Raw genomic sequence first — 16,749 nt, forward strand, 5'->3', positions numbered from 1 at the left:
GAGTGTGTTAACTTTAGTGTTCTGACGTTTCGTTGTACGCTCTTTAAGTTATTTACCTGCAATTAATATTGCCGTCAAATACAATTGACCTACTGTGGTGTGTGCGTCTCTAAGCAACAATATTTGTACATATGTATGTATGCATGTATGTACTTTATGATTTTGAGTTTTTATTAAATGAGCAGTTTGCGTCATTGTGATAAGAAATATCACTTCATTGCTGGTGTCGATTGCAAAATTGTGCCTGACAGGTGCAACCATAACTGTTTTTATTTATTTACATTTAAATTCACCTTAATGGTTGCTGGCGCCATGCACTTGAGCCCACTTCAGACTTTAATTATAACAGTTATTTTGACAGATAAAAGCAATAACAATACAACTTGTTACAATACAACAAATTTAGAAATTTTCTTTGGAAAATTGTCGTCTTAAAGCATATAGAAAAATTTCCGAAAAAATCGGTCGTTTTGAACCACTATGCTGTCGATATGTCAGTTGAAGCTTAAAGTGCTGAACACATTGAGCGCGACACGACATGGCAGCACGACAGTGAACTAAAAATGGCGTCGTGAATCCCTCTACTTGAATATTTGTGTGAGGGCAGCAACATTACAATGGCCGACATTTGTTCAGCACTTAAGCCGTCTTCAAATATCGCCGCTCACTATGCGCGATGTATGGTTTGGAACCGCTGTAGAGAGCTTTTGCCAGTTAATATATTAACTTAAACATAGATTTTATGCATCTGAAAACTTTAAATAGCAGCAATACGATACGTACTATCGCTATCGCTCCTATTTCAAAGTCCTATCAAATCAACAAATTTGAGAGCAACTTTTAGTTTTAGCTTTAGTTCGTTCGGTAAGTGCAAAATTTTTGTACCGCCCGCGTCAAGGTGAAAAGGTCACTTGCCAAATGCTGAAAGCACAAACTTCTATCAAAATCCCTATCTGGTAAATTCGAAAACGTGGAAACGCATTTATTAAAAAAAATTGCCAAAAAGCGCGCAATAAAGATAAGCGCATGTGAAATGCGACGTTTTCTGACGTCATAACGCCAACGCGATGATAAGCGTTTTCAATTTCATATCATTGCAATAATTTGGACAGAACTTGACATAAGGGTAAAAAGGAATAGAAAAGTTAAGAAAGTGAGGGTGATAAATAATTCGTGCACCGTGTGAACGGGTATGAATGTCTCATAGTCTGGTGTTTATTGAACTATATCCATAACTTAATCAGAGAAAATATGTGTTATAGTCCGATCTCTACTTAAATAAAAAGATGTTCCATGCAAGGACCTGATTTTTGGCAGCTGTATTTTATAGTGGTCTGATCCAGACAGTGTGGTATGTGCGGAGATGAAAGCGTTGCCTTGAACTATAATTTTTGTCAAATTTTTAGGAAGACATCTTATCAATTTAAAACTTTTTCATACAAGAACTAGATTTTTATCGAACAGTTTGTATGAAAGATATATGCTGTAGTGGTACGATATCGGCAATCCCGAAAAATTAACAGCTTGGGTAGGAAAGGGTGTGGTTATGGTTGCCGGTATATTTTCATTGGATACTATAACAGAATTTTGCATTGTGGTTGGTTACTAAAGCCAGTATACTTGCGACTGATAAAAACCCAGGGTTTACTCTTTTTCGAAGCACTGTTCAATGTATTTGGAAACATTGCTCAAACAAGGCAAAATCAAATCGCTATTTTCATCAGTAACAAACAATCCTAGAGTGCGGATTATGCAATATCTCGACTTTGTACTTTCGCACGAACTCTCCCCAATGAGCACTGAGCTTTGATTTATGCGATTATTTTTCGCAAGAAATAAAACAAAAACAAAGCATACCGCTAGATCTTAAGCTAGCAATTGTCTGGTGCGCTTACTTTGCGCTTGGCATTATAAAACTGCCGCTTTTCGTTCACAGACATCTCGATATTTTCTTAGAGACCATTTTACATTTGCGTCTAATAAGTCGCCGCATATGCGCTACATAATTCATTTTCATTTCACTAACGCCGCGATAATATAATCAAGAAAATAAAATTAAACTAAATGAACAGCAAAAAGAAAAACAAAAAAAAAAAATAAAAAATAAAAAATATATGCATAAGTAAAATCACAAGAATTCAGGCAAATGCCAGCGAGCAAAAGTAACAATACCAAGAGCGACAGCAAATAATTGAAATGGAAAGAAAAAGTCCACCGAATAGTAAGCAATCTTAATATGTGTGTGTGCGTGTGTGGGTAGCGAATGTTGGCGGCGGTGGCAGCAAGAGCAGCAAAGTTAATAAAATTTAGGTCACACATGACGACGACGACAGCGCCAAGCAACTGCGCTATGATGACGAACGAGTGGCCGGGGCCGATTATATACACTGTCGGCTTTTATGCATGCGCCAATATAAACGTACAAATAGCACACCGTACATCCGACTCACACTCACGTTGACTACATGTTCACATAGTACATATCTGCAATGTGTTCGTTTGCCGCTTCCAGCCGTTTGACCGTACACGCCGCTAGACGCCAATGCGTTCGTCACGCCAACTTGCCGTCTGACTAACCGTTTGTGTGTCGGCTTATGTGTCTATCTGTCTGTAGGTTGGCTCAATCAGCCGACCGACGTATTGTCTATGTCTTCGATATGTGCCAGCACTGTTGCCGCATAGTTTTATAAAACGTTTTAACGCGCTGTTGCTGTGCGCTAAAAACTCATACGTCAAGTTGGTTTGTGGGTGGAGGCATATGGCGTGCGCTCGGTGGCGATTCTATATACATACATAGATTTCTTGTATGTAACATAGATAGCGGCTTACTTGGAAATAGCATTGGCCGGCAAAAGCGCGATTGTGCTCTTATGTCCGACAAATTTTTTCCTGCCGGGCAATTTCTTTTTGTCTGCCAAAAAATATTTCTTACCTAACACATTAAAAAGTAAAAAGCCTTTTCATGTTTATCAACACTTTTATGCGCAATAATTTTATATGTACATACATATATACTTATTTTCATAACGTTTCATTTTGACATGTTTAGTCGACCTTAACTTGGCGCTGTAATTAAACATTGCTGAAGTCTTTGCTCTCAAGCTGTGCTTATAAGTTTTCCCAACTAAATAATGTGCGTACAAAATTTTATTTTTAATTTTTTGAAAACGGCTGAGTTTTCAAGGCCTCAAGAGAACAGACTGATAGAAGTATTCAAGTGACCGTGACTATCAGGAACTATTTATGTATGTATGTATGTATACCAAGAGAATGCAACAGTAGTCTTTTATCAGGCAGATTAATGTATTATTTCCCTTCATAGGTAAGTTTATAATCCCAAAAATCGTCTTCTGCGTCATGTTCCAGTTTTGAACTCAGCTCCTTTAATCATGTCTAACTTGGTAGTTTCGTCTTTTTGAGATTATAGCTGTCGACTCGCATTATAATTTTTTTGGTCGCAGTTCTATCGAGAGAGATTGGACTAAATCAAATTTCTGACTATTTTCGAGATTATGAGATCCTGAACTGAATACTTTATTTAGCCTACTTAGAATGTTTCAATTTTGCTCTAACATGCGCCATTTTTAAGTTAATTTGAAAATGCCACCCTCGTTTGTATTTGGAAAAAGAGTGGAACGGTCGATTTTCACAAGCGTCGTTTGAGGCGAATTTTACACCAGCGAAACCATTAGCCACGTACCGGAGCGAGTAGTAATCTCTTGGTGCCAGCACCCCTATAAGGTGAGAGCATATGAAACCATCCTAAGCTTCCGAAGCTCTATCGATGTGTTTGGCCTAGCGTTGTACTGTTGCAACATAATTCTTATCCTATTGTTGAAAGCTGTCTGATTTGCTTATTTCAGACGGTTCAGCGGTGACAGTACAAGTTCGAATAAATTCTCTCCATCAATATCAAGATCAATCCTGGCTTAATCTCCGTATTCGATCGTATCGTCTCAACGCGTGACGTCTACTCTTCATAACCAGTAAAAATGGATTGATTGTGTTGCGCTTCAACAAAAATTTACTGATGGAATTTCGGTTCTTGTGCTGTTTTTTCGTTAACTCGAGTGGCGCCCACACATCGAGCTTCTTATTATATCCAACCTTATTTTCATGGTTCCAAACGGTTATTTATGCATTGTTTTGCTCTTGGGCAATCGAAACAGTGCAAACATGGCGGTCAGACTCTACCATTTCCGATTATTCTGTTGATATTTTCGATAATTGGCCTTACAGCGAGTTCTTCGTCTTAGAGCAGAATGAAATTTCGCTTGATGGACTGTTATAGTATAAGAAATATAAACGCTATTCACAATTTTAACCGTCTGGCTTGCATTTACCTTTATATACTGAGTCAAGCAGTCAGGAAACTTTTCGAATAGGTTTTTCCAATGCGAAATCTTATATTTTTAATGCCATATAGCGTTCCGACGACAGTCACCGGAACGCACCTGGACTTTCATGCGGTCATTGTCAGTTTGGCAGATTTCTGCCACTACAACAACAACAACAACCCGATATAGATAACACTAGATACAGATTAGAAAAGCCGTCTATTGGAAAAGTAACGGATTTCTTTTGTTTAGACCTATAAGAAATACAGTTTAAATCAGTAATCAACCGGTACACCTGCTAGTTGATCTTTTTAAAGTCAGGTTATTTTCAGTGAACCTGAGTTTAGACCAGGCCTTTCATAAAACGAAGGGAACGCGTGGACTTCCAAGCGACGCACTATTTTAAACCCAATCTTGCTCATTTCTTCAAGCTATTCGAAGACACCACTTACTTTTTATGGTAATACAAAAGTGCATTGAACTCTCTTTGATGTTATTGATATAACTGCCGGCTGCAGTTGTTTCACGGCACACATTGATTTATAGCTTTTTAATAATGAAGTGCAGATGCTGAGTTCATACTCAGCGCTGTCACCCTCGAATTGCGTCTCGCACTTATACATAGATACTGATTGTCTGCCAGCGTCGCACGACGAGCTGCGCAAGCGTTCTACTGCCAACTGCAAACACATGGTAGAAATGTGCAACTGTACGCGCTAAAGGCAGAAACAACAACAGCAAACACGCTTTGCGGCAGGCAAGCAATTGAAGTAGTGCATAAGCATACAAAATGTTCTAAAAATAGCCAGAAGCAGCGGTATAGCATACTGCTGCGAATGCACCTGAACAACCAAGTCGCCGACAGTGGTTTACACAAGAACTATTACTGTGTAAATATGTAGATGTATGTATATAAATAGCTTGGGTTCAGTCGCACAGTCACAGCGTCTTCAAATTAAACTGTCATAGGCAGGATGAGGCAAAGAAACCGCAGACATGGACGCAGGCGCAACACCGGCTGCAATTCAAAGGGAGACAGCCGTAATAAAATGGTGGCAAATGTGTATGTTAAGGGGAGATCAAAACAAAGCCTGACGAGACGGCAAAGGAAGTCAACAACCAGACAAATGATACAACAGCATTAACAATAAATAGTAACAAACACGCAAGCGTACACGCAAAGCCAGCGTGGATTTGGTTGTGCTCAAAGTTAAGTTTCTGTAAGCTTACACTCAGCGCCGTTGCAATGTATGCGTTGCCAAGCCAGCAGCTGCAGGTTTATTGGTTATTTCAATTGCTGTGCCGGCAGTGCGGATGATTAAGCGAAAAAGTGGATCAAATATACGCTCGCGCAATACATACATATGTATGAGAGCAGGAATGTTGAAATAAAATAAAATAAATTAATTAAAAATCATGCAGCGTGTGCAGATAGCCTTATGTACGACGTTAAGAAACAGCTGCATGCTGAAATTCATATGACTTTGTTATGCGTTTGATCAGAAAGGTGACAAGGTGGTCAGCAAAGCAACAGCCGAAAAAGTTCCCAACGAAAAAGAATGTTTTTTCCCCAAATCTACTTAATAATAAAAAGGTTCAACTTCATTCAGTGGCTTCGCCCGACACAATCCGCCTTTTCAAGCAATAATACACACAAATATGAAAAGAAAACACCAGCAGACCGAACATTTGAGCGTGTACCGGACGCCTGGATGAAACGGCCTAGCCCGGCCCGTACCGGCAACGCGGTACACTGCCTGACGGTAAATACTAAAAACAGTGCAAATAAATGTTGTTTGTGTTGTGCAGTGGCCAAACCGATAATGAAGTGGCAATGCCGCACAAACAAATAAATGAGGTAGGAAATGGCGCTGTTGCCATTGTATGGTATCGGCCGATTATTTGCTAGTATACCGTATCTTGCCACACCATAACACGCTATGCTGCCACAAAATCAACCGATATCACAGTTGTTCTTGTTGTTGCTGTTGTGCTGCAGCTAACGATTCAGGCGCTTAATCCAGCCAGCCGGCCGGGCAGCAACCAGTTTGTTGCTGTCAGAGTCTGCTGTTTGTCAGCAAGCCAGCCGGCCAAAAAACTGGTTTATGTGCATTTGAGCCTACCAGCCACGATTTCTGTTGTTGCTCGTGCTCTTATGTGTTTGTTTGTACCGCCATATTGCCGGCTTGTGTTGGTATAAGTATGTAGTCTGTTTTGTTTTGGCCTTTTCTTTCCTTCGTCGTTACTGCATTAAACTTATTGCGCCGCATCTTCAGCCCTTTTGTCATCGCTGTGGTTCCACAATTAGTCAGCGGTGTTAAAGACACGTTTCCTGCACGTTGTTTGCCACTTCCTTGTAATTGTATGCTGTATATTTTGTTAATATCTCGAGCAATATGTCAGCAGAGTTCGGTTTTTCGATTTTTTCTAAATTTCGAAATCCGCAAAACTTTGCGTCACCCAAATGCTTTATATTCCAAACCCGAAAATTGAAACGCAAAAACACGTTAGATAAAAATTAAAAAAAAAAAATTGCGCGCCAACAACACAGATAAGCACCTAAAATAAAGCAAGTAGAGAACTATACCACGAAACGGCATTAGAAACGAACCGAAAAGAACAGGTCGTATTGTGTAGCTAAAGCCAATATAAATAACCAAAGTAAAGCAAACGACAGCACGCAGCACAGAATGGTATGGCATGAAAAGCACGCGAAACAATGAAAAAGTGTATGGCGAAGACGAATGAACCGAACGCACTGCAACGAACGGTGCGAAACGATGGGTTGGTTTCATAATGCTTGAGAAATTAAATAAAAATAGACAAATTTACTTTCAGAAAATATTTAATTTTTTTCAAGAACCGGTGGGAAAAATTAAAACAATAAAAATTGTGTTGTAGAAAGCCGAAAACTGTAAAGCATTAGCCGTAAAGTCAAGTAGACATTCACAAAAACGTTTGCGATAGGTCAGAAAACGATGAGGTTAATATGGGTATTCCATTTATTTACTGTTGTTCCTAGTTTGCTGCGAGCAAAAAAATGGTTTTTATTCAGAATGGTTTTGGCCTATTTCGAAAAATATATACAAACGCTCACTAGCTCACTAGGTGTTCTAGCCTAGAAATTTGAAAAAAAAACTAATTTTTGTTCCGTCACCGCCTACGCGGTTATAGCGGAGTTTACAACAGGGCGCCACTCGTTCTTTCTTTTCGCTGTTAGGGGCCAATAAAAGATTCCAAATGTAGCCAGGTCTTTCTCCACCTGGTATTTTCAAAGGAGTGGAGGTCTTCCTCTTCCTCTGCTTCCCCCGGTATTGCGTCCAATACTCTCAGATCTGGAGTTTTTTTCGTCCTTTCGGACGATATGACGTAGCCAGCGTAGCTGCTATTTCTTAATTCGCTTAACTAACAATGTCGTCGTTTATATTGCCTAGCTCATCGTTCCATCATACGCAAATTACCATAAATCTTCCCCAAAACCTTTCTCTCGAAAACTCGTAATGCCGAAATGTTGCCTCGTTCACTACCATACCCATTTCCTTCGATTCCTTATCCAATATGGAGAAAGCATAACTAACGGCGCGGTTCCTATGGTTAATAATATGGATCTAATCCGCGTACGCCAGCAGCTGTAGAGTTGTATGTACCTTCTCTATTCAAAACTGCAGGTCGAATTATTTTCTAAAGCAGTAGATTGCAGAAGTCGCACTAAAGGGAGTCAACTTGTCTGAAACCTCGTTTTGGTATCGAATGATTCGGAGAGTTACTTCCCGGTCCTGACGGAGCTGTTTCGTGCTGTCAAAAGCAGCTTTGAAATCGTCGAAGAGGTGGTGTGTATTGATCGTCTTTCACAGGTATTTTCCAACATTGACAACATGAATGTCTGGACAGTTGTTTATTTTTTCCACCTTTACACTGATAAGGTTCAATCAATTTGTTGATGGTGCGCTTCCATTTTATCGAAATCGGCGATATCGGACTATTATAGCCTCTAGTTGCCACACAAACTGATCATTTCCTGCGAAACTTTCCAACAAATAAATTTTTAAATTTCCAATATTCTCGAGTACCCACATTCTTATGAACGGTATTGTATTTTTTTTATAGGCTTCGATTTTATTGGTCTTTTACATCTCACATCTTGCAGTCAAATATTGTTCTGTATATTTTTATACGCTCTTTCTTATGACTCTTGTTTCTGTTTTCATTTCCATATTCGCATTTAAAACTACCGATGAGCTGACAACTCGCATTTGCGTCTCACATACGAACTTGACGAACGTCTTCAGCGATCATTAACCTCTTTCCTGTTGCTTTAGCATAACACTAACAACAATAGCATGACTAAAAATTTTAATTAAAAAAATAAAATAAAACGCAAAACCTGCTCCCTTTACGCGCCTCCCGCTGCGTATAGGTAATCTAAACAAATCGAGCATTTCCAGCAAACAACTGAATATCTCTCAACTCTCTGGTTGCGCCAACAGTTTATTAAAAGCAACAACAACAACAGCAGCAGCGACAATAATAAAAAAGAAACTTGTCATAACAATAATAACACCGAAAGTGGTGGAGACACATTATAAGCGCAAGACTTGCTGTTGCCGCGCATGTTGTTGAAACCATTAGGCGTTTGACTCACATGCGCATTCGTTCTTATTTGTATAGACATATTTTTTTTTTTTTTCGTTGGCGATGCTTGGATGCGCGTGTGCGCGATGGCGTAGGCTGCCAAGTGAAGATCACTTTTGGCCAAACATGCGCGCATAACTACATATGGATATATGTTTTATTTTTATAACACGACAGTTGTTCGTTTGCTCGCGCATTCGTTCGTTGGTGGTAAGTTGATTGTCGCGCGTGCGCGTTGCAGCTGTTCACTTTGCTTACACGCTAACCATAATTTGATTTGATTTATGTATTTTAGCTGCCGTCTGGCATCAGCGCTTCACATGTGTGGGGGCTTACATGAGATAAAGCAGGCAATAAACTCGCGCCGCTTGCGAAACTGCAAACTTAATGGTGTTGCGCTGCCTGTGCTGCATGCTTGTAGGTGTTCTGCGATTGCGTGTACCTTGCTTATAACTTTCTCCTATTTGTTTTCTTATCGCATCTCTGCTGCTTCTATCAGTTTCAGTAATCTTATGCTCTCCTTTGCTTATACCACAATCTTATGTGGTGGAGCGCGTTAGTCTGGTTTCTAAATTACATGTATTTGTTTGTCTATACGTGCAATAAATCTGTGTGGCAACAATTTTGTCAGCAAATAACGTCACGGCTTGCTTTTGTTTCAATAGTTTGCTTGATATCAACCGGAAATCTACTTTGAAGCTAGTTGTTGCTCTGTAAATGTTTATGCAGCTGGTTGGGAACGCAGAATTGGAGACGACAGCGTCTTTAGTTCTAAATAATGAGTGTAGGGGAGGAAGGTGTGTTCGAACCTGGCCATGAATCCTTGCTAGGAAGACTAAGATTTCGGCCGGCTGCTTCCAGTTACGCAGAAATAACTGAAATGATATTGATCCATTATAAATTCAGCGGTTCCAATAACTCGTATCGACTTCCATAAAAATCCTTCTAATTATTGTAATTGTTGTAACAGTGATTCATAGATTGTGAGACTTTGGTCGGCTATGAATCCCAGTTGCGATTCCAAGACCTGAAACCAACTTCCATAAGACTTCTAGATGTCGGATTGTGAAAGACTGTGAGTATAAGGTGGGTATGAATCCGGATTCCAATACCTAGAAATATTGCTAGTAAGACTGTGAGCATTAGCTGAATATGAATCCCAACTGCTATTACGTTGTAAAGGCCGGTACCACAAGATCGTTTATAAATCCAGTGGGTTTCAATATATGAAAAACAATATAAATACATCTAAACCTGTTCCGATTACTCAGTACTGAATCGTTGGAATGGGAGAATGGCGTATAGCGTTGTCTTTGTTGTATTTATAGTCTAACGGCTCATGTTGACACAAATATGAGGTGGTCGGGAATTGTGAAATTAATGTTGCTAGGTTTATGAAAGGTCGCCTAGAAGTATGCTGTTATATGCCGCAGACAGTGGGTTTTTTATTGCGGAACCAGGCTTTTTATAAAGGCGCGAGCATGGTCTCAACTAGATTTAAGCAAATTTTGAAAGATTTTTGGGATTTTGTCAAATTAATTATAAATATATACATATGTAAACATAGTATTATATGTTTCTTTATTTTTGTTATTTACAGTTATATAACAAAATTTATGTTTTGTACTAATTTTTGCATTTCCGTTTTCTCTTTTCAGCCGGTTTCAAGTTTAAATGGCTCTGGGTGCTTGAGTATCCAAATTTCATGCGTTGTTGTTATACGCTATAAAATCTCCACTAGTTGTAACTAATTACAACGTCAAGAAAAATCTCGAAAATATTAAAAAAAAAATTTGACAAGAAGTACTAAAAAATAAATCAATAAATTAAGTAAAATTAAAAAAAAAAAAAGAAAGTAAGAAATACACATAATAAAAAGTAATGCAAACTAAAGTGTTCAAAGGCGTGTTTTTGAAAATCTATTTTGTTGTCAAGCAGCAATAAAAAAAGTGTGTCTACATACATAAGTGTAAAAATATAAGTCTAAAATATTCGATGTTTGGATGTTAACATTTCAAATAAATAGAATTGCGAAGTGTACGGTGTAAACTTAAAAATACATAGGAAAGCGAGCAGCGTTTAAAAATGTCACCGTTATTTTTGAATGTCAAAGAGCGTCCAAGTACTTTGCGGCAGCGCAAGCAAACATCGTTTTCGCACCACAGTGCGGTGGTGTGCTTGTGAAACAACGAAAAATGTGCGCAAAACTCAAAGCAGAGAATACGCCGTTTAAAAGTAACAAAATAAAGCAACAGTGAAAATTTATTTGAAGTAAGATTTAAGCGTCGTGCAAGCAAGAAATCTTAAATTTTCTATATACTAAAAATATTTGTATTCAAAATAAAATAAAAATAAAATATATTTTGGCAAAAAGTCAGTATAAAGTGTTAGCTTGCTAATCAACAGTGTGCGTTGTAGCTCGTTAAAGTGAAAAGTAAAAATATATAATTTTTTCTCTACAACAAAGTGTCAACGTTAGTATTTTTGTAGTTGTCGAAACACATTACACCCCAAATATCCTACTTTCTCGCTACAACTCTCTGTCTCTCGCTATCACTCCCTGCGTGCGCATTGTTTTATGTGTGTCCGTGTGAATTTATAGAATTTCTTCGTTAAGCAGCTGTTATAAAGAAATTTTCATCTATGTACAGAATAGAGGATACCAGCGGTGCCGCAATGGATAAAACCAAGCAGAAATGTGAGTAAAGTTACATACGTATTTACAATTTTGAAGCTTAAGCCAATTTAAAGATTCAAGTCTATATAATATTTTTTTAAAAATATTAATTGGCAACACTATTTGCTTAAATATACATGAAAATTTGTATATAAGGATACAGTAGTTTACTCAAGCTAATATTTAACATTGCAGTCTCTACAAGAATTATTTTTAAATATTTTTTTTAAAAATCTGGCAGCACTGTTTTGCTTAAAATTAAGTAGTAGATTAGTCAAGCTAAGTTTACGCTAAGATTAAACATTCAAGTCTATATAATATTTTTTTTGTTTATATAAAAATCTGGCAACACTGTTTGCTTAAATATAATTGAAAAGTTATAAATAAAAGAACAGTTACAAATAAAGTCAAGTTTATATAATTTTTTTTTAATATTTATTTAAAAATATGGCTACACTGTTTGCTTAAATATAAATTAAAAGTTATAAATAAAGAAACAATAGTTTATTCAAGCTGATTTTAAACTAATATTAAAAAATCTAGTAAAATTTTTGTATAAATAATTATTTAAAAATGTGGCAACGCTATTGCTTTAAATATAAATGGTAAATACAAATACAGAAATATTGGTTTATTCAAGCAAGAAAAATAAGCGCCAGTTTGTATAAATGTATTTGAAAATCTGGCAACACTGTTTACTTAAATAGAACTGAAAAGTGATAGGTAAAAATATAAAAAATTAGTTTTTTCAGCCAAGCAACTGATTTCAGTTTCACTTCCTTATATTGTATCCTTCCTCTGCTTCTGTATTATGCGTTATTATGAAAATATATTTATTTCTTGGTTATCTTATTAAGCCTTGCTTTAAATTTGAAGTTTTGTTTACCTTTTTTACTGTCAGCTTCCAAATTTTCTACAAGTTGAATTTCCCTCTAAACAACTATAAGGCTTTGAGTGTTGTTTATAAAGTTTTCCATTCAGGTAATCGACATAGACCACAGGAGAGAGCTTTCATAGTTGAGCTTTAGGTTAAAGGTCTGATAAACTTTCCTATTTGAGGTGACATCAGCAAATCGCCTTTGAACTCTTGCCAGAGCAGAATTTTGTAAAAAACATACACCATAATGTTTTCGTCGAAACCCCAATCCGGGAAATTCTTAGTTCGTAAGAGTTTACGTGGAAAAGTTTGGCTGAGCTTCTACTGCTCTAACGCAAAGATCTTTTTGATTTTATCAAAACGTTAGTGCTAGAAGTCTCAAACACCCTCGAATTAGAAGAAATCTTCTCCAAAGCATTTCGGGGATTATAAATTCGCGATATTTCTGCCGCCGAGATTTAAGCTCACGGCTGTTAGATTGTTAGCGCTATGTAAACTCTTGGTCTTTTAGCACTGCTATTACTAGTAAAAGCTTAGTATTTGTTTTACGTTGCAACTTTGACTGTTTATATATATAAAAAAAACTCTAAAAACTCTGAAGTTTTTTGGTCTCACGTCATTTCTCACTTAATACATATTTATGTATATATAGTATATTAAGTATATATGTACACATCTGTATAGACAACATTACGGCCGTAGCGTGCGAAACAAATTTTCTACTTCACTCGTCATCAACAGTTCAATTTGTCTCTTTTTATTGTTTCCAACAACAACTAACAGTGCCTGTAAACATAACCGCACGTTTGTGGGGTTGCCCCTCGCTCGGCGTTTTTACGACTCTGACTCACAAAAAGGCTGTACATACAGTTTTCTTTTATAGCTTTTGGTTGTGTGGCCACCTACGGCACCGAACCCTGCTGACAATGAGGCTGGTTGTTGTTATTTGATTTACCTACCTGTGAAATTCTAAAAATCATTTTCTGCGTCGCACAAAAGTACACACCAAAAGTGGTTGACGTTTTCCTTTAATAAAAAAAAAAGAAGTTTTTGTTTTGCTTATTAGTTTTACTTTCGAGTTTAACTACTGTTTTTGCATCCAACTTCAGAGTTTCACAACAAGCCGTTTTGACCTTTTCCAAATACAATCACCTCAGCTAATTATCTCGCATCTGGCAAAACCTTGGCTTTTTTCTACTAATTTGATTTTTTTTTAAATGTTTTTTGGGGTGATTCATAATGCTTTGGTTATGGCGGCGCCCACAAGCTTCCCATAAATACATTTATGCTGTGTGTGTGTCCTTCCATATAAGTAAACCACCTGAAACGTGTGTATAATTGTTTTTTTTATATTTTTTTTCTCAAACAGATCAACTTTTAATGACAGTAATAGTTGCATGGAAATCCACAGGTGTCTGTTTTTAGGTCATTGAATATAAACGGTAATAATCGAAGGTTTTTTTACCGTCGTTCAGTGTTTCGAATTTCGGTAGCAAATATAGACTGTGTTGCGTAAGTTACTAGGTGGAACAAAGGGTCTCAAATTCCAAAATTTATTCGCAACGGCGTAGTGCACGATTATGTATCTATAAAACTATTTTTACTTATTTAACAAAGACCAGAACCAGGTTTTACACGCATAAATGAAGTTACCAAATAACTATGGTGACCAACGTATAACCAAATTCTTTCCACTTAGCAGTATGCTACTATCCACTTCGAAAAAAGTATATGAGGTAGCAGATAAACTCACCACAGCTACATGCTCCATATGAAAATAGAACTAAGGAATACTATGTGGGCTGCAGTGCCTTTACTTTGACTGAGAGATACTTTCAGAAAGGTCTCGGAGCTTCAAACTATAGACGCACGTCGCAATTTTACACCATCTCAGCTGAAGATTAGACCTAAAAAGTTCACTTGTTACTATGGTAGGTTTTTATGAAATAATACCATGTTCCGACCGACACTTAATCGGAAGATTTAGGCTATTACGTCGATAATCTTCTATTCTATGAAATTAACGCAGGTTTTTCCATACAAAAGTGACATTTGTTAATCCCGTCATCGCGGAGATTTGAAGCTAATCTACTCGAAATTTCCCTTTACTACTCTGATTTAGCATCATTTGTTTGTCGGTGGAGAAATTCATCACAACCAGCTGATTTAGACTTCTCTCGCGAGTTAACAACTAAACATAATTGAATTGATTTGTATATCGATAATTAAACTTGTTTATGTAAGGCTCAGTGGATCAGGAACTACTTTAATACTAACTACTAAAATCTATATGACTTTCGAAGCAAAATGCTCATACATGGATGATATTATTTAGGTACATCTTCGAACAGCCAGCCTTTATTTGCACCTTACTGGGGATGTTCACTAAAACATATCAATGATATCATTATATTTACTCGACAGAAAAGGCATAATATGGATGGGCGCTACTACAGATTTCCAAGGACCATTTCTATACGAGTATAGTGTAGTTTGATCGTTTGACCATGAGTCAAGCTTTGTTGCTAACGCAGAAATAGGTTATCTGTTAGCTGAAATGCTCACAAACCCTCATCCATGACGACAACGTTGAGTCATTAGTTAGCATTACCAATTTTCGAAACTCACGCGCTATTAAAAGATAGCGTGTCGTCATGCTGCTGATTTTTTTTTTTATAAAAATAGAATTTTCGTATAAAAAATCGCACGCCAATTAATTAGCTCATTGGACATAGTATCCAACTCACGCCCACACCTCAACAAAATTTGTCAATTGACTCACTTAAGACTAAGCAAAAACACTAGATACGTCTTTGTGGACTTTCAGCGCTACCGAATGACTTTAAAGCTATTTGATGACCTTCGTGTGGAGATGCGTATGTGTATAACGGTTATAACAACACCAGTGTGGCATAGGAACGAAAAAAGAATGAGGGTTGTATTTTCAAAATCGAAAATCAGTAAAACCACACATGCAATGTTGCTGACATCTTTACGCCAACAGCCAAGCCGATTGGACAGATGCTCGAACAAAGTGTAAAAATAGAAGAAAAACATGTCAGAGATTCAATGAAAGCTTAAGTGCTTGGTAGCTTTTCATCTATTTTCAGCTGAAAGCTAGCCAAAAAATGCTCGCACGTATGCATTGCTAAAATGGGGGGAAGTGAGAAAACAAAGGCTACTACTAGCAGATCCGTGGCGTTGATAGGAATTAACAAACATTTTAAGTTTAGCGCTGTCGAAAAAAAATTTAATAATAAAATGAAAAAAAATTGGAAAAATCAGCAAGCAGCAAGTAACGGTATTAAATTAAGCACGACAACTCACAGTCCGTCAGAGCATACGGAATGTCTTGTTTTAAGTAAAAATAAGAACGAGTCATATGAAGGTACGAAAATAAGCAAGCATTTTATTTTCGTTGGAAATGCGAAAAACAAAAGTAGAAAATGTCAGAGCAACGGTTGAATAAACGATAATGCAACAATTTTAAGTAAACGGCGAAAGCGTGCAAGGAGGAAACACACACGCATGGACGTAGAGGTGGCAGGAAGTGCGCACGCCAGGCTCCTAGCCGCCGTACACGTAACCGCAAAGCGAGTGATCGACCGACGAAGGGTTCAATGTGCAACACGAAACGCTCCCCAATACTAAAATTAAGAATCACTGCTTAAAAATAAAAACAAAATAGAAAGTGAACGCTTGGGTTGGGTATTGTAAAGCATGTTCATGGCAGCAGGCAGGGTTCTTTGACTGCGTAAGGAATGGCTCGCTGCCTGCCTGGCTGTTGGTTGGTGGGCTGTCGTTGAACGCTTTACGCGCCACAGCTGTTTAAAATTAGGCAAGCAGATAGCTAAAGAGAAAAAGAATAAACATTAAAATAAAAGTAAAGCAAAAGCGCACATTCATTCATTCGCCGGTTTATTGAACTCGAGTGGAAAAAATTAAAAGCCTCAAATTAGGGGGAAAAATAATAAAATGTTGCCGAAAATAGAAAGTGCCGAAGTGTGGGAATATTTTTCTGTTTCGAAAAGCGTAAAACATGGCTTTTGACGTAAGCTATTCGATTTTCGCACTTTCTAATTTTAATTAAGGCAACGCAGTTTTTATTTTAAGACGTTTTTGAACACATTTTTTACGTAAAATATGTTTAAAACCATTTACATAATTTTTATAGCCTACTTAAATTTTTATTTTTATTTTTCAAATAGTTAATTTTTTTATTTATT

General features: G+C 37.3%; 1 protein-coding gene across 2 annotated transcripts in view; it reads left to right on the forward strand.

The window, feature by feature from the left end:
- LOC108973956 (serine/threonine-protein kinase minibrain) overlaps window positions 1-16,749 on the forward strand; it is a 64,977-nt gene that overhangs the window by 11,210 nt on the left and 37,018 nt on the right. Inside the window, exons 2-3 of one of the 2 annotated variants that reach the window (XM_018941507.1) lie at window positions 10,628-11,240; window positions 11,621-11,667. In XM_018941507.1, coding sequence (XP_018797052.1) covers window positions 11,646-11,667 — 22 coding nt within the window. In that variant the 5' untranslated portion in view covers window positions 10,628-11,240; window positions 11,621-11,645. Of the gene's footprint in view, window positions 1-10,627; window positions 11,668-16,749 lie in introns of both variants that reach the window. The other variant, XM_018941506.1, reaches the window with a different exon arrangement.

Source organism: Bactrocera latifrons, unplaced genomic scaffold, assembly GCF_001853355.1.
Source record: "Bactrocera latifrons isolate USDA-ARS-PBARC rearing strain unplaced genomic scaffold, ASM185335v1 scaffold_51, whole genome shotgun sequence".
Lineage (NCBI taxonomy): Eukaryota > Metazoa > Arthropoda > Insecta > Diptera > Tephritidae > Bactrocera > Bactrocera latifrons.